This window comes from Coregonus clupeaformis, chromosome 16 (genome assembly GCF_020615455.1).
Source record: "Coregonus clupeaformis isolate EN_2021a chromosome 16, ASM2061545v1, whole genome shotgun sequence".
Lineage (NCBI taxonomy): Eukaryota > Metazoa > Chordata > Actinopteri > Salmoniformes > Salmonidae > Coregonus > Coregonus clupeaformis.
Window position 1 is genome coordinate 32,574,918 of NC_059207.1, and position 18,991 is coordinate 32,593,908.

Sequence of the window (18,991 nt, forward strand, 5' to 3'; positions counted from 1 at the left end):
GTACTAAGTCATGTTTTGCAGAGGGGTCAAATAATTATTTCCCTCATTAAAATGCTAATCAATTTATAAAAACATTTACATGCGTTTTTCTGGATTTTCTTTGTTGTTATTCTGTCTCTCACTGTTCAAATAAACCTACCATTAAAATTATAGACTGATCTTATCTTTGTCAGTGGGTAAACGTACAAAATCAGCAGGGGATCAAATACTTTTTTCCTCACTGTGTGTGTGTGTATATATATATATATATATATATATATATATATATATATATATATATATATATATATATATATATATATATATATATATATATATATATATATATATATATATATATACATATATACACACACACACACACAGTGGGGAGAACAAGTATTTGATACACTGCCGATTCTGCAGGTTTTCCTACTTACAAAGCATGCAGAGGTCTGTAATTTTTATCATAGGTACACTTCAACTGTGAGAGAGGGAATCTAAAACAAAAATCCAGAAAATCACATTGTATGATTTTTAAGTAATTAATTTGCATTTTATTGCATGACATAAGTATTTGATCACCTACCAACCAGTAAGAATTCCGGCTCTCACAGACCTGTTAGTTTTTCTTTAAGAAGCCCTCCTGTTCTCCACTCATTACCTGTATTAACTGCACCTGTTTGAACTCGTTACCTGTATAAAAGCACCTGTCCACACACTCAATCAAACAGACTCCAACCTCTCCACAATGGCCAAGACCAGAGAGCTGTGTAAGGACATCAGGGATAAAATTGTAGACCTGCACAAGGCTGGGATGGGCTACAGGACAATAGGCAAGCAGCTTGGTGAAGGCAACAACTGCTGGCGCAATTATTAGAAAATTGAAGAAGTTCAAGATGACTGTCAATCACCCTCGGTCTGGGGCTCCATGCAAGATCTCACCTTGTGGGGCATCAATGATCATGAGGAAGGTGAGGGATCAGCCCAGAACTACACGGCAGGACCAGGTCAATGACCTGAAGAGAGCTGGGACCACAGTCTCAAAGAAAATCATTAGTAACACACTACGCCGTCATGGATTAAAATCCTGCAGCGCACGCAAGGTCCCCTTGCTCAAGCCAGCGCATGTCCAGGCCCGTCTGAAGTTTGCCAATGACCATCTGGATGATCCAGAGGAGGAATGGGAGAAGGTCATGTGGTCTGATGAGACAAAAATAGAGCTTTTTTGTCTAAACTCCACTCGCCGTGTTTGGAGGAAGAAGAAGGATGAGTACAACCCCAAGAACACCATCCCAACCGTGAAGCATGGAGGTGGAAACATCATTCTTTGGGGATGCTTTTCTGCAAAGGGGACAGGACGACTGCACCGTATTGAAGGGAGGATGGATGGGGCCATGTATCGCGAGATCTTGGCCAACAACCTCCTTCCCTCAGTAAGAGCATTGAAGATGGGTCGTGGCTGGGTCTTCCAGCATGACAACGACCCAAAACACACAGCCAGGGCAACTAAGAAGTGGCTCCGTAAGAAGCATCTCAAGGTCCTGGAGTGGCCTAGCCAGTCTCCAGACCTGAACCCAATAGAAAATCTTTGGAGGGAGCTGAAAGTCCGTATTGCCCAGCGACAGCCCCAAAACCTGAAGGATCTGGAGAAGGTCTGTATGGAGGAGTGGGCCAAAATCCCTGCTGCAGTGTGTGCAAACCTGGTCAAGACCAACAGGAAACGTATGATCTCTGTAATTGCAAACAAAGGTTTCTGTACCAAATATTAAGTTCTGCTTTTCTGATGTATCAAATACTTATGTCATGCAATAAACTGCAAATTCCTTACTTAAAAATCATACAATGTGATATTCTGGATTTTTGTTTTAGATTCCATCTCTCACAGTTGAAGTGTACCTATGATAAAAAATTACAGACCTCTACATGCTTTGTAAGTAGGAAAACCTGCAAAATCGGCAGTGTATCAAATACTTGTTCTCCCCACTGTGTATATATATATACATACACATACACACACATGTATATATATATATTTGCGAGAGAAAAAAACATATGGGGGATTGGAAGTGATGCAGACAATTACATTGATGGAAGTTATAATCTATCTGCAATATTAAAGCTGATCTACCCCCTAAAAAAATATTTAAATTAAATTAAAACCTTTAAAAAAAGGTGGCTTGGTGATGACTGAGTACTGACTGATGAGGGGGGAGAGGATCCAAACCTAACAAATCTCCAATGGGAGCTGAGAGTGAGACATACTTATGGAGAAGCTAAAGTGGTTTAATTTGTCATGACAGGAGCTTACTACTGAATGAACAAGCCAGAGGGGGTGAGAAGGACAGAGAACAAAAGGGTGGAAATAGAGTGAGGACGAGAAAGGGAGAACCTCTGGGCAACAGGGGACAGGATTATTAGAGAGTAGTATCCTAACATGTCCTTCTACTTAACAGGTAGCAGGGGAGTGTTGTATGCTAGCAGGGATGTGTGTACTGTATGTGTGCTCCTCTCTGTTCCTTCTCCTCCTCCTCCACCTCCTCTCTGTTCCTTCTCCCCCTCCTCTACCTCCAGCTCCTCTGTTCTTTCTCCCCCTCCTCTACCTCCAGCTCCTCTCTGTTCCTTCTCCCCCTCCTCTACCTCCACCTCCTCTCTGTTCCTTCTCCCCCTCCTCTACCTCCAGCTCCTCTCTGTTCCTTCTCCTCCTCCTCTACCTCCAGCTCCTCTCTGTTCCTTCTCCTCCTCCTCTACCTCCAGCTCCTCTCTGTTCCTTCTCCTCCTCCTCTACCTCCAGCTCCTCTCTGTTCCTTCTCCCCTCCTCTACCTCCAGCTCCTCTCTGTTCCTTCTCCTCCTCCTCTACCTCCAGCTCCTCTCTGTTCCTTCTCCTCCTCCTCTACCTCCAGCTCCTCTCTGTTCCTTCTCCTCCTCCTCTACCTCCAGCTCCTCTCTGTTCCTTCTCCTCCTCCTCTACCTCCAGCTCCTCTCTGTTCCTTCTCCTTCTCCTCTACCTCCTCTCTGTTCCTTCTCCTTCTCCTCTACCTCCAGCTCCTTCTCCTCCTCCTCTGTACTCACCCTGCTGCTCCTCGTCTCGGAGGCGGCGGATGGCAGCTCTGATCAGTTTCCTCTCCTCATATGCAGTGGCCCCGCGTAGCTGGAACACACAGACAGGACAGCCATCACAACACAGGGAGAGTGATGCTCAGAACCATTCATGTGGATGGGGAGACAAACTCAGAGGGCCACATAGAGAGATACAGAAACGGATGAGCGAGACTGGCTGACTTGTCATGTATTTACTAATCTAGGGCAGTATGTGCATGGAGGTTTGTGAAAGATTGATATTGATGTCTAACTGTAAATTCACAAGTAATGTGTGTGGTGTACATCACTGTCCTCACCAGTCCAGTCAGTTCCTCAATGTCCTGGATGGTTTGTAGTTTCACAGCGAGCACGTTTAGGGAGTCACCCGAATCTGACCTGAGATACAGACACACAAACAGAAACACACACTGACACATCAGAGTGCTGCTTTTATGGTAGTTGGTGATGCTTGACCCTGTACACGTGTTAGGGTTGCCAGAAGGGCGGTGTAATCCACATTCAGAGGCATCCTGCAGTGTTGTGGGCCTCACTGGCTCCACTAGCGTGTGACGGGCAGGCGGTGGAGTAATTCAAGACGCCAGACAGATTGTCTTGGCCGGGAAGAAAACATTTTTTTCGGAGAAAAAGATTCCCAAATCCAGCCTGGAAAAAGTGACCGCATGATAGACACGTAAAGGAGAGAGAAGCACATAGCCTGGCAAAAACTTATTCCGCCTCTCGATCCTCATATATCTCTCCATCTCTCTGCCTCTTTTTCTCTTCCTCTCTGACTCATTCCCCCTCTCTTTCCCTCTCTCCTCGCCTCATTGGGATTGGAGGATGTGTGGAACTTGGAATATAATATTTTACATTCCTGCAGTGAGTCGAAAAGGATAATGTTGCTTTCAGGAGGCTTTCTGTGGTGGTGTGTGTGTGTGTGTGTGTGTGTGTGTGTGTGTGTGTGTGTGTGTGTGTGTGTGTGTGAGCCTGTACGGACACGTGCATGCATGTGGTTAATAGACATATTCTTCCACCTTTAAAAAGGGGCACCTCTGTTATTTTTGTAACCCAAGTAATCCAACTACCCAGCAAACGGAACTCATTTAACAGTCATTGTTCCTAATGTGATCCAGTAGGAGTAGAGATGTAGGAGGGCCAGTGTCCTCCTCATGTTGTGGATCTGTGAAGTCTGAAGTGCAGCCCAGAACAGGAGTCAACTAGGAGCAGCTGTCTGCTGGGGCCCTTCCTGGCTGGCTGCAGTAAAGCTGCTGTAGTAAAGACAGTCATTAATTAGCAGAGAGGAGCAGCAAGCCAGCATGGCCCACAGGGCTCGGCCTAGACGCTCCAGCCTGAACTCACTCACTACCATTACAGCCCAATGAAAACTAATAAAAAGTACAATGATGATGATTGGCACACAAAGGGATGTTGTTATCCTGTTAGTCCTGTTTCTAATTGGATTCTAATGAAAAACAAACTGGTGTAATAAACAGATGACAGGAGGCGACAGGAGACGACGACTGCAGAGTCGTCAGTTTTTCCGTCTGCTATGGCTACGTGGCGTGACGGGTCCTGGCGGCTGCGCATCGCTGAACCGGTAAAACGTTCAAGCCTGCTGTAACGGGTCAATAAACACTAATGAAATACAAATAAATAAAATACCCGCAAACGACTGTATTGACGTCTTTACCTCCAGGGATATGGCTGGTAGGCACCTAATAGAATGGGTGTGCATTTGTCTGTAGGCTACATGACAGTGATCCTGTTAGGAATATCACATTAAAGGTATGAGTAAATGTATGAGAATACATACAGTACATACCAATTATTATTCAACGTTATGCCTACACAGGTGTGTATTTGCATAATGAAAAATTGCAAATGAGTTCTTCCACCTCCCCTGTTTTTATGGACTCCCTGTCATGGTTTTTCCAGATCTGCAGTGTTATGGCTCAACTTCCCAGAAGGCCTCCCTGGAGAAGGAGAGGGAGTGCTGCATCTGGGTTTGTGTGCTTGTTGTCTCAGAGTTTCCAGGCAGCTCATCTGGACTGGCACAATCTGTCATGGGTAATGGGTCTGTGTGCACATGTGCAAGTGTGTGTATTCAGATTCAGGAGGCTCACCTATTTGTGAGTTGGTTCTCTTTGTCATCATTCTGGTTGAGGTGTTTGGGCCGGAAGCGTTTGCTGGCCAGGGCTGCCTCCATGTCCTCTATCTCTCTCCTCCTCAGCTCTCTGATGGCTGAACGGATCAGCCGTCGCTCATCCAGGTCCATCGTCCCATCCAGCTACACACACAGAGGGGAAGAGCAGGAGTGTCAGCAATGGAGAGCAAGCACATTGGGACACACACATCTAATAGATAGACCCAGCACCAGGATAATGTCACTAAGGGGGCAGTTGAAATCGGTGAGGTGGCACAATTATGGGGGGGTTCTTGCATTGGAATTATATTGAATCTGCTTATATCACTTTATGCCCTCTGCCCTGTAAAGCCAAACCACTGTGGCAGGCAGGGCAGGGCAGGCAGGGCAGGGCAGGGCAGGGCAGGGCAGGGCAGGGCAGGGCAGGGCAGGGCAGGGCAGGCGGAGCCCCTCTGGAACAGCCTCTTCAAGTTCATCCCAGTCCCTCCATGGGAAACAGGCCCTACCCTCTTCTCTTCTCCCCAGCCTGCCTTGGGAAACAGGCCCTACCCTCTTCTCTTCTCCCCAGCCTGCCTTGGGAAACAGGCCCTACCCTCTTCTCTTCTCCCCAGCCTGCCTTGGGAAACAGGCCCTACCCTCTTCTCTTCTCCCCAGCCTGCCTTGGGAAACAGGCCCTACCCTCTTCTCTTCTCCCCAGCCTGCCATGGGAAACAGGCCCTACCCTCTTCTCTTCTCCCCAGCCTGCCATGGGAAACTTAAATAATAATAATAAATAATTCCCTGCTTTCTTAAATAATCAAAAGGAGGTTTAACATGGAGAGTGAGCAGAAGGAAGTGTCAGTAGTATATTGCTCTGTGAGAGCCAGGCAGCGTTGTGCTGTTGCTGCAGTTGGGCCGTGGCTTAGCTTCCACAGTGTGGTGGGGAGTCATGGGGTCAGTGGGGCTTATATGAGGTTTTATAGTTTGGTGACAAGTGATTTAACTTCAATAAAGCACAAAGTGAGGACGACCTGAGCATGGAGCAGAGGATGAGAAACAGACAGTCTCCCAGCTGCTGCTGAGCTAATGGGCTGTAGGAGAGAGGCTGGGCCAGGCTGACTGTAAACCTACTGGGCTCTAGGAGAGAGGCTGGGCCAGGCTGACTGTAAACCTACTGGGCTCTAGGAGGGAGGCTGGGCCAGGCTGACTGTAAACCTACTGGGCTGTAGGAGGGAGGCTGGGCCAGGCTGACTGTAAACCTACTGGGCTCTAGGAGAGAGTCTGGGCCAGGCTGACTGTAAACCTACAGGGCTGTAGGAGAGGCTGGGCCAGGCTGACTGTAAACCTACTGGGCTGTAGTAGGGAGGCTGGGCCAGGCTGACTGTAAACCTACTGGGCTCTAGGAGAGAGGCTGGGCCAGGCTGACTGTAAACCTACTGGGCTGTAGGAGAGAGTCTGGGCCAGGCTGACTGTAAACCTACTGGGCTCTAGGAGGGAGGCTGGGCCAGGCTGACTGTAAACCTACTGGGCTGTAGGAGGGAGGCTGGGCCAGGCGGACTGTAAACCTACTGGGCTCTAGGAGAGAGTCTGGGCCAGGCTGACTGTAAACCTACTGGGCTGTAGGAGAGTCTGGGCCAGGCTGACTGTAAACCTACTGGGCTCTAGGAGGGAGGCTGGGCCAGGCTGACTGTAAACCTACTGGGCTGTAGGAGGGAGGCTGGGCCAGGCGGACTGTAAACCTACTGGGCTCTAGGAGAGAGGCTGGGCCAGGCTGACTGTAAACCTACTGGGCTCTAGGAGAGAGGCTGGGCCAGGCTGACTGTAAACCTACTGGGCTGTAGGAGGGAGGCTGGGCCAGGCTGACTGTAAACCTACTGGGCTGTAGGAGGGAGGCTGGGCCAGGCTGACTGCAAACCTACTGGGCTGTAGGAGGGAGGCTGGGCCAGGCTGACTGTAAACCTACTGGGCTCTAGGAGAGAGGCTGGGCCAGGCTGACTGTAAACCTACTGGGCTCTAGGAGAGAGGCTAGGCCAGGCTGACTGTAAACCTACTGGGCTGTAGGAAGGAGGCTGGGCCAGGCTGACTGTAAACCTACTGGGCTGTAGGAGAGAGGCTGGGCCAGGCTGACTGTAAACATACTGGGCTCTAGGAGAGAGGCTGGGCCAGGCTGAAGGTGTTAGCATGCTTCAGTCTGGCTGAAACCTAGCCGAACCGAATGAGTGTGCTCGTATACTCCCTTAAAAGACCTTCACTTGAAAAAACGAGAAAAAAGCGGCAATAGTACTGTTTGTCCATTTTGAGACATCGTAACCAGTATACACTTACTCAAAATAGTCAGAATTAATCTAAGATAACTCAAGAAATCTGTCATTAATTTGTACGTTTTTGCCGAGGAGTTCTTAGTCGCGCAATTTTACATCTAAATAAGATGTTTGGGGCAGTATTTCTCAAGTGAAAAATGTGCATGAAAACAATTGAATGACAAAACACTTAAAGAATCCCTACTGTTGACCAATCACCGTCGAAGGGGTGTAGACTTCGGCTTGCCTCAAGAAATTTTTTTGTGTGCTCATCCTCAAGTTGCTCCATCTGTTAGAGGTGTTTTACTATACAGAGACAGGAAGTGTACATGTGTGCAGGCACACACAGTACACCTCTAACAGATGGAGCAACTTGAGGATGAGCACACATGTACACTTCCTGTCTCTGTATAGTAAAACACCTCTAACAGATGGAGCAACTTGAGGATGAGCACACAAAAAATTTTCTTGAGGCAAGCCGAAGTCTACACCCCTTCGACGGTGATTGGTCAACAGTAGGGATTCTTTAAGTGTTTTGTCATTCAATTGTTTTCAGGGTGTGAGTTTTCATTTGTTTATGTTCTAGTTGTTGTATATCTATGTTGGCCAGGGTGGCTCCCAATCAGAGATGGCTGTAGCTCGTTGTCTCTGATTGGGAGTCATACTTAGGTAGCCGTTAGGCATTCATTATTTGTGGTTTCTTGTTCCGTGTTGGTTTGTTTATGTAACCAGGGACGTCACGTTTTCGTTTTGTTGTTTTGATCGTGTGATCATTCTAATAAATAAAATGTTCGCATTCAACGCTGCGCCTTGGTCCTCCTCTATGAATGACGATCGTGACAGAAGAAACCACCAAGATGTGACCAAGCAGCGTGTCCAGGAGCCATCGCCAGGGAGATCCCTAACAGATCTCCTTCGCCTCCTCGACTGGGTCAAGCCGAGTGAGGAAGAGAAGGGCTTGACATTGTGGCAGAAGGGCGAAAGGCTGGCGAGGGACATGGAGACCTGGTCCACGGGTAGGGGAGACGCCCAGAAATTTTTTAGGGGGCTAACGCCGTGGACGACGGGGCCAGCAGGAGACCGCGGCAGAGCGGCCCAGCGGATTGGCAGAGGAGGCCGCCAGGTTACGGGGGCCACTGGTCGAAGAGGGGGTGGAAGATGTAGAGGCACGGCGAGAGGTACTGGCGTGTGTTGCCAGTCCGGTCCGGCCTGTTCCTGATCCCCACGTAGGGCCAGTGGTGTGTGTTCCCAGAACGGTCCGGCCTGTTCCTGCTCCCCGCACCAAGTCTGTGGTGCGTTTCGTCAGCCCTGTTCGGCCCGTTCCTGCTCTCCGCACCAAGTCTGTGGTGCGCGTCGCCAGCCCAGTCCGGCCCATTCCTGCTCCCCGCACCAAGTCAGTGGTGCGTTTCGTCAGCCCTGTTTCGGCCCGTTCCTGCTCCCCGCACCAAGTCAGTGGTGCGCGTCGTCAGCCCGGCACGGCCCGTTCCTGCTCCCCGCACCAAGTCAGTGGTGCGCTTCGTCAGCCCGGTCCGGCCCGCTCCTGCTCCCCACACCAAGTCAGTGGTGCGTTTCGTCAGCCCGGCTCGGCCCGCTCCTGCTCCCCGCACCAAGTCAGTGGTGCGCTTCGTCAGCCCGGTCCGGCCCGCTCCTGCTCCCCACACCAAGTCAGTGGTGCGTTTGCGCCAGCCGGCTCGGCCCGCTCCTGCTCCCCGCACCAAGTCAGTGGTGCGCCCGTCAGCCCGGTCCGGCCCGCTCCTGCTCCCCGCACCAAGTCAGTGGTGCGCTCCGTCAGCCCGGTCCAGCCCGCTCCTGCTCCCCACACCAAGCCAGTGGTGTGCGTCGTCAGTCCGGCACGGCCCGTGCCTGTTCCACCGGTGGCGGGTCCAGCACCGGTCAGGTGCTGCGTCACGCCGGAGCTAGAGCAACCCGCTCCACCAGTGTTCAGTTCAGCTCTGGTCAGCAGGGCCAGACCGGACCAGGGGTACTTTGGGGGGTTAGAGAAGGAGTGGGGGTCATGTCCGGAGCCGGATCCGCCGCCGAGGCAGAGTGCCCACCCGGTCCCTCCCTGTTGTAGTTTGGTTGGCGCGGTCGGAGTCCGCGCCTTTAGGGGGGGGTACTGTCACGCCCTGGCTCTGGGGACTCTAGTATGTTGAGCCAGGGTGTGAGTTTTCATTTGTTTATGTTCTAGTTGTTGTATATCTATGTTGGCCAGGGTGGCTCCCAATCAGAGACGGCTGTAGCTCGTTGTCTCTGATTGGGAGTCATACTTAGGTAGCCGTTAGGCATTCATTATTTGTGGTTTCTTGTTCCGTGTTGGTTTGTTTATGTAACCAGGGACGTCACGTTTTCGTTTTGTTGTTTTGATCGTGTGATCATTCTAATAAATAAAATGTTCGCATTCAACGCTGCGCCTTGGTCCTCCTCTATGAATGACGATCGTGACACACAGAAGCCGTGAAAGCCAACTGCATTAAGCAGGTTGGCATTTATTGGGATGACTAATGTACTGGAGGCAGCTCTGCAGGGTAGTCACTAGCCGGCACACCCACAAAGTCATAAAATCTGACTTTAAACCTAACCCTAACCTTAACCACACTGCTTACCTTATACCTAACCCTAACCTTAAATTAAGACCAAAAAGGGAGAGAAGAGGGAGGAGAGGAAGCAGTCCTCTGTCAGGTATGACAGGTTGCAGAGCTCTACTCCAGCATTTACAGCAGGAACCTGTCAACAAACGCACAAGGGATGAAGAGCTCCATTTCCTCTGGCAGACAGACTGCACTGGGAGACCTAACACTTTCCTAGAACAGCCCACATGGCCTAGGCATGTCATAGTGTGCTAACTTACAGTAGGAGTGTGAGGGCAGGGGGTGTTGTAAACTGGAGATCAAACAGGCCACCCATGAACAGCCTTGTGAATCGTAAAGGAGGAACCAGAGGAGGTACAGTACTCTTCCAGGGGAGGGACGGGGTCTCTGGATTCGAGGCCTCTCTGTGGTTTGGTAGAATATAGAGCCAAGCGCCTCTTGCTCAAAGGGTCTCCCATATAATTGGGAGAAATTTGGAGTGTTGAGCTGACTGAGGAGAAAATGTGTAAGAGGAGTAGAAACAGAGAGAAGGTAAGAGAGGAGAAAGGATATGAATGAGGGGGAGGGAAGGAGAGGTGGGAGGCAAAATACATTAGTAGTTAATGGTGGGATAGAATGACAGAAGGAGAGAGAGGAATGAAGGAAAAAGAGAAAGTCGATCATGCCTAAAAATGGGCAGACGAGTAGGGTGGGAAAGGTCAGGTCATTCCTCACATTCCTGCTGACTCAGGAGGGGAGAGAGAGGAGAGAAATCAGCTACACACAGGCACTGGGATAGACAGACAGACAGGCCTACACAGATGACACATGGGCTGGAAGCATGGCCAGAGTAGGAGAGGGTCGAGGGTGCAGAAGGAAGAGGAGGAAATGAAAACACACGTTCTCACTTCCACTCTGTTTCTCTCTCACACACTTACACCACAAACAGCTCTCCCTTACTGCACAATTGAGCTTATTGCTGCATGAATGCCATGATTTGATTACATGTCCCAATACGCTGCCAAGTTGTTAACCAGGATTTTGTGATCTATTTTTAGTGATTTAGAGATGTATTTATACATTTTTTCAGATAACAAAGAAAGCGCCTGGAGCCTGAGAGAAAAATCAGAGAATAAAGGTGAGAGCTAGGCTACAGCTTGAGCAGGAATCAAGCACACCAAGTACTCCACCACACACTGCCTGTGTGGGAGGGAGTTCATCAAATACTTCCAAATTACATACATTTCTGTTGATGATCAGTTTAAAAAACAAGTCCAAGATGAAGAATGCCATAAAAACGTTATTAATCCGATGAACAGAGCATGCGATGGACTGGAGATGGACGGTGGTCTGGCTGGCATTACCAGCTGTCCAGATTAATTACCCCAATCCTGCCCAACACAAACCGACAGACAGGGATTAAGATCACAAGGTGATGGTACAAGATGAAACATAATCCATCATTTGTGATCATCAGGACTCCCCCATGCCCAAAGCACTTTACCAAGTAACAGCATCAGGTGGGTTCCAAAGAGCCTCCAACTTGACAATAAATTGACAGGGCTTAAACTAACATCAACCCTGATTGGTCCAGACATGCGGGGGCGAGGATATTACTGTCTGTTGGCAGGAGGCCAATGACTGTGCCGGTACAGGAAGGTTATGAGTAATGATAGAGCAAATAAAACACACCTTTCACTTGGACGTCTGCCAAGATAAACACAAAATAACTGTTAAAGAACCAGACACGGAAACACAAACAGAGTTCTTTGACTTTGGACTCCTAGAGGTGTATAACCCATACACAGGGAACCCACTGTAGTGGAACATGGCAGGAGAGAAGGGAGAAAGAAGGAAAGTCTAGCCAGGTCCACCAATGTGCATTTTTCAAAATGAAACACAGTAGTTCCTGGGTTACCAACCGTCACTTTGGTCAAACCAAACAACACTGATCGAGAAGACAGCGTTTCCTGAGCCAAGGCACTATGCTCACAGTACTGAATGTTCTGTAGCCTGTACAGAGCTCTCTGCTGGACCAAGAGCACTCCGCTCTACCGGATTGTTTTGTACTGAGCACTGTGACACTGGTGGAAAGGGAAGGAAGGAAGCCAAAAAACTCTATCACAGTTCACGACATCCGGAGGAAATGTGCATGAGTCAAGTGCAAGAGATTAGTCTCTCAGGAAACTGAACTCTGGCCTTGGTGGAGTCTCCTGATTCACCAGGAGTGACGTGTTAGGAAACAGGACGGGGGGGTGGGGGGGGTCGCAGACAGGAGAGAAGAGGGAAGAGGTTGAGGAAGATGGGCAGGCAGGCAATCCTGTGATAGCCAGCGGATTCTACCATGCAGCCTCGAAGTAGGTTATTGAAGTAGCAAACAAATGCAACACTTTTCATTTCCTCCATCAAAGCTCTGAAGTTATGAGCAAAGCTGGGAACCCTGTTTGAATGGCCCACAGGAAACCTGTCAAATGACTCTGTAAATGTACTGTGGTAAACACGAGGATAAAAAAACACAAACATTCCTACTTTTTCATAAGCAGCCTCGTTAAGGCATGCAGCCCTCTGTGAGTCAACTTCCTGTAGATTAACAGCACATTTCCACCAAAGAAAGAAATCTCCATGGAATTAAAAACCCCAAATTGTCCATAAAGGCATTAAGCTGTAGCTCAATCAATAACGGTAAAATAGATGGTGATTATGGCGCACTAGGACCCGTTCATAATGCCCACCAGCTGGGGAAAGGCTCCTGAGGACGCCCTGCGCCCACCACCCAGCACCCAGCACTCCGCCCACGCCAGTCTCTGCCTGCCTGTGGTGAAACACTACAGTAGGGAAAACAAACCAGAGCAGCTACATACCAGTCCAAGCCCACATACCACCACAACAATGTGAAACACATTGTTAGTTACAATGTGTACTACTTATCTACAGAATAAAGCCTTATAGCTAAGTCTCAGGCTGAGGTCAGATGAGGACTGTATCTCAACAGCAGTTTCAGCTTGCTTGTTACAAAGTTATAGTAAATATACAGTGTCAAGGTTTAGTTGAAAAATTTATAAAGAATTCTATGCATGGCCAAGTGTCAGAAACCGTTTGGACCAACCACTACTAAGAGCGGCTTGGCAAGGGATCCATTGAGATGTGGGTGTTCCAATCACATACACTGCAGTACAGTACAGTGCTGCTGGCTTGACCTCAGAGCCACTACACTTATGTTCAGTGCAGTCTGACATATAGCCCTGCTCTGGTCCCTCTCCCTGTAAGCTGACAGGCAGGCATGCAGACCCACAAAGACACAGTGTCTCTCTGCTGTGTGTCAGGGCAGAGGAGGACCAGCCACCGGCCTCCCCATGATACAGAGTGACTCACAATCACACGACCTGAGCAACGTCATTGCTGCTGCTCCACTCCAGTCTTCAGTTACTCTAGCTACATCACAGCCTACGTCTGCAAGGAAACCCTCTCACCTCCTCCTCCTCCTCCTCCTCCTCCTCCCAGCCCAGTCTCAGAGCACAACAGACCCTCAGGCTGTGTTGTAACAATTTGACTGTAAATTTTTTGTAAATGAAAAAGTATTTCTCAATTACAGTTCAACTGTTTTTGCCTAGTTCATTTGACAGGTATATCAAAATGAGTGTTTTGGGTAGGCATCCTGACAGGCATCCAGTAAGAGCTCAACAGGCATCCAGTACAGACAAAAATGTCTAAACAAAATTAAAAATGTATGTGGGTGTTTGTGTGTATGGTGTGTGTGTGGTTGGGGGGGTGTAATAATTTCCAGCACGGGGGTTAGAGTGCAGACAAAGCAGCAGATCGGATCATTGCTTTAGACTCCAGTGTTAGACCAGAGTTTGTCCTTATAAGGGCACAGGACACTCGGAGCGAGTCAGAGCCTGACCAGATTACCAGCTGCTACTGAGGAAGCCAGCCTGGCACAAGCCGAGAGATAGACAGAAACAAACAAACAGTACTACACACAAAATAAAGGCCTCTAATATGTACCGGAGAACCCAGGGTCAGACTGCACCTCACTATACACCTACACTATACACCTCACTATACAGAACCCAGGGTCAGACTGCACCTCACTATACACCTACACTATACACCTCACTATACAGAACCCAGGGTCAGACTGCACCTCACTATACACCTACACTATACACCTAACAGAACCCAGGGTCAGACTGTACCTCACTATACACCTCACTATACAGAACCCAGGGTCAGACTGCACCTCACTATACACCTACACTATACACCTCACTATACAGAACCCAGGGTCAGACTGCACCTCACTATACACCTACACTATACACCTCACTATACAGAACCCAGGGTCAGACTGCACCTCACTATACACCTACACTATACACCTCACTATACAGAACCCAGGGTCAGACTGCACCTCACTATACACCTACACTATACACCTCACTATACAGAACACAGGGTCAGACTGCACCTCACTATACTGTGCAGCCATTGTCTGGAGAGGGGGAAGACCTAGCGAGAAAGAAAGAGAGATGGGAGAGGACAAGCGATGAAAGAGGGAGGGAAAAGGGATCCTCTTCATGCAGGCCTGTGTTGTGAGGGAAGTTCCACGCAAGGGGAAAGATATCCCCACTCAGAGCTACATGGCAGGACAGTCAGAGGCCCAGGCCAGGCCAGGAGGAACAGTGTCCCTCTTTCCACTCTGGTGAGCATTAATAAAGAGAGGGCAGATACAGGAATGTGTGTGTGTGTGTGTGTATGTGTCAGAGGCTACAGGATATTACATTTACATTTACGTCATTTAGCAGACGCTCTTATCCAGAGCGACTTACAATGAAGGAAAGCACTACGGGAGAGTAATTACGCACTGAGAGAAGGTCGGAGACCTCATGCTATTGCGTGATCTGCACTTGGGCCTGAGCATGCTGGGTGTGTTCGAGTCTAAAGTACAGTCACGTTCTGGTAGTGTTGCATGTGCAGGTAGTCAATCATTACCGAGGCACACTGACATGAGTGTTGACGTGAGGTCAGTGCCCCCATCTGCACTGTAGGTTCAGTCCTGGAGAGTGGGCATAGATCTTCAAAGTTCAAATCCAACCCTTTCAAAACACACCTACAGTGCCTATAGAAAGTCTACACCCCCTTGAACTTTTTATTGCATCATAAAGTGGCATTGAAATAGATTTAATTGTAATTTCTTGTCATTGATCTAAACAAAACACTGCATAATGTCAAAGTGAAAATTAAATAATATTAGCTAAAATATAGCCGTTGCATAAGTATTCACTCCCTTTGTTTAGGCAAGTCTAAATTAAAGTAGAATTTGACTTAACAAATCACATAAGTTATATGGACTCACTCAGTGAATTTCAAGCACAGGATTCAACTACAAAGACCAGGGAGCTTTTCGAAAGCCTCATAAAGGGCAGTGATTGGTAGATAACAAATCAGACATGGAATATATCTTTAAGCATGGTCAAGTTAATGATTATGCTGTTGATTATGTATTAAACCACCCAGATACATCAAAGATGCAGTCGTCTTTCTGAACTGAGCTGCAGGACAGAAAGGAAACTGCTTAGGGAAAACTGAGGAAGGATCAACAACACTGTAGTGACTCCACAATAATGACCTAAATGACAGTGAAAAGAAGAATACAAATATACAGAATAAAAATGTTCCAAAACATGCATATGTAAGCAACAAGGCACTAAAGTAATACTGCAAATAAAACACGGCAGAGGAACACACTTTTTGGCCTAAATGCAAAGCCTTATGTTTGAGGCAAATCCAACAACACATCACTGAGTAACTGCCTCCTTATTTTCAAGCATGGTGGTGGCTGCATCATGGTATGGGTATGCTTGACATCGGCAAACACTGCCGAGTTGTTCAGGATGAAAAGAAACAGATGGAGCTAAGCACAGGAAGAATCCTAGAGGAAAACCTGTTTCAGTCTGCTTTACACCAAACACTGGGAGGGGAATTCTCCATTCAGCAGGACAATAACCTACAACACAAAGCCAAATCTACACTGGAGTTGCTTAACAAGAAGACAGTGAATGTTCCTGAGTGGCTGAGTTACAGTTTTGACTTAAATCTGCTTGAACGTACAGTATATGGCAAGACATGAAAATTGCTGTTCAGCCATGATTGCCAACACCTTGAAGAATTTTGAAAAGAAAAATGGGCAAATATTGCACAATACAGGTGTGCAAAGCTCTTATGAGACTTACACAAGAAGACTGCTGTAATCGCTGGCAAAGGTGTTTCTAATGTATTGACTCAGGGGGTTGAATACTTATCTAATCAATATATATACACACACATACATACATACATACAAAAGTTTCAAATTCAAATTAGTGGATTCGGCTATTTCAGCCACACCCGTTGCTGACAGGTGTATAAAATCAAGCACACAGCCATGCAATCTCCATAGGTAAACATTGGCAATAGAATGGCCTTACAGAAGAGCTCAGTGACTTTCAACGTGGCACCATGATAGGATGCCACCTTTCCAACAAGTCAGTTTGTTAAATCTCTGCCCTGCTAGAGCTGCCCTGGTCAACTGTAAGTGCTGCTACTGTGAAGTGGAAACATCTAGGAGCAACAATGGCTCAGTCGCGAAGTGGTAGGCCACACAAGCTCACAGAAAGGGACCACAGAGTGCTGAAGCGCGTAAAAATAGTCTGTCCTCGGTTGCAACACTCAATACAGAGTTCCAAACTGCCTCTGGAAGCAACGTCAGCACAATAACTGTTTGTCCGGAGCTTCATGAAATGGGTTTCCATGGCCGAGCAGCCGCACACAAGCCTAAGATCAACATGCGCAATGCCAAGCGTCGGCTGGAGTGGTGTAAAGCTCGCCGCCATTGGACTCTGGAGCATTGGAAACTAGTTCTCTGGAGTGATGAATCACGCTTCACCATCTGGCAGTCCGACTGACGAATCTGGGTTTGGCGGATGCCAGGAGAACGCTACCTGCCCCAATGCATAGTGCCAATTGTAAAGTTTGGTGGAGTAGGAATAATTGTCTGGGTCTGTTTTTCATAGTTCGGCTGGGCCCCTTAGTTCCAGTGAAGGAAATCTTAACGCTACAGCATACAATGACATTCTAGACGATTCTGTGCTTCCAACTTTGTGGCAACAGTTTGGGAAGGTCCATACAGAAATGGTTTGTAGAGATCGGTGTGGAAGAACTTGAACGGCCTGCACAGAGCCCTGACCTCAACCCCATCGAACACCTTTGGGATGAATTGGAACGCAGACTGCGAGCCACACCTAATAGCCCAACATCAGTGCCCGACCTCACTAATGCTCTTGTGGCTGAATTGAAGCAAGTCCCCACAGCAATGTTCCAACATCTACTGGAAAGCTTTCCCAGAAGAGTTGAGGCTGTTATAGAAGCAAAGGGGGGACCAACTCCATATTAATGCCCATGATTTATGAATGAGATGTTCAACAACACGTGTCCACATACTTTTGGTAATTTTAATCCCACTTTGTAACACAAAATTTGAAGAAATCCAAGGGGGGTGTAGACTTTCTATAGACACTGTCTATGCAATGAAAACATGGTCTGGACCAACTCTCTAAAAAGGATGGCTCCTCCCACCAGCCTCCTCTGGTGTACAGGCAAACTGTGAGAGTTCAAGGATACACGGTTCCATTCCATGCCATATCCCCATCCCTACAACCTTCAGAAATTTTCTCCCTCAGTCTTCTGCACCTCCCTTCTTGATTTCAACCATCTCTTTGTTTTTAACATAAAATCTTGACATTTCATCCCCATTTTCCTCCCTCAAATATTACACTAGCATTCATTGTCCAGTCCCATATCCTCTATATATCCTTATCCAATTCATTTCAAGACATTTCAGACCTGCCTAGTTTGTCTTCGATATCTATTCATCTTCAACCGCATCGAACTTCTGCCTCCCATTCAAAATCACCATGTTCTCGGTTTCCATTTCCTTTGTTTTCTTCAGACCATTATCTCCATACTTGATTTTCAACGTATTGCGCAACACATGAGGGGAGTTCACACCTACATGATCTTCAACGTATTGCGCAACACATGAGGGGAGTTCACACCTACATGATCTTAAACCTATTGCACAACACATGAGGGGAGTTCACACCTACATGATCTTAAACCTATTGCACAACACATGAGGGGAGTTCACACCTACACTACCAGTCAAAAGTTTGGACACACCTACTCATTCAAGAGTTTCTTTATTTTGACTATTTTTTACATTGTAGAATAATAGTGAAGACATCAAAACTATGAAATAAAAAAAGTGTTAAACAAATCAAAATATATTTTATATTTGAGGTTCTTCAAATAGCCACCCTTTGCCTTGATGACAGCTTTGCACACTCTTGGCATTCTCTCAACCAGCTTCATGAGGTAGTCACCTGGAATGCATTTCAATTAACAGGTGTGCCTTCTTAAAAGTTAATTTGTGGAATTTCTTTCTTCAAGTGCAGTCACAAAAACCATCAAGCGCTATGATGAAACTGACTCTCATGAGGACCGCCACAGGAATGGAAGACCCAGAGTTACCTCTGCTGCAGAGGATAAGTTCAATAGAGTTACCAGCCTCAGAAATTGCAGCCCAAATAAATGCTTCACAGAGTTCAAGTCACAGACACATCAACATCAACTGTTCAGAGGAGACTGTGTGAATCAGGCCTTCATGGTGGAATTGCTGCAAAGAAACCACTACTAAAGGACACCAATATTTACATTTACATTTTAGTCATTTAGCAGACGCTCTTATCCAGAGCGACTTACATTTAGAGCATACATTTTTTATTTATTTTTTTCATACTGGCCCCCTGTGGGAATTGAACCCACAACCCTGGCATTGCAAATGCCATGCTCTACCAACTGAGCTACATCCCTGCCGGCCATTCCCTCCCCTACCTGGACGACA

At 47.5% G+C, this 18,991-nt stretch overlaps 1 protein-coding gene across 5 annotated transcripts in view; it reads right to left on the bottom strand.

The window, feature by feature from the left end:
- LOC121584877 (smoothelin-like) overlaps nucleotides 1–18,991 on the bottom strand; it is a 100,198-nt gene that overhangs the window by 56,305 nt on the left and 24,902 nt on the right. For all 5 annotated transcript variants that reach the window (XM_045225687.1, XM_041901071.2, XM_045225688.1 and 2 more), the window contains exons 2-4: nucleotides 5,185–5,348; nucleotides 3,379–3,457; nucleotides 3,053–3,131 (exon numbers count right to left, since the gene is read on the bottom strand). In XM_045225687.1, the coding sequence (XP_045081622.1) occupies nucleotides 3,053–3,131; nucleotides 3,379–3,457; nucleotides 5,185–5,348 (322 nt within the window). The remainder of the gene's footprint in view (nucleotides 1–3,052; nucleotides 3,132–3,378; nucleotides 3,458–5,184; nucleotides 5,349–18,991) is intronic.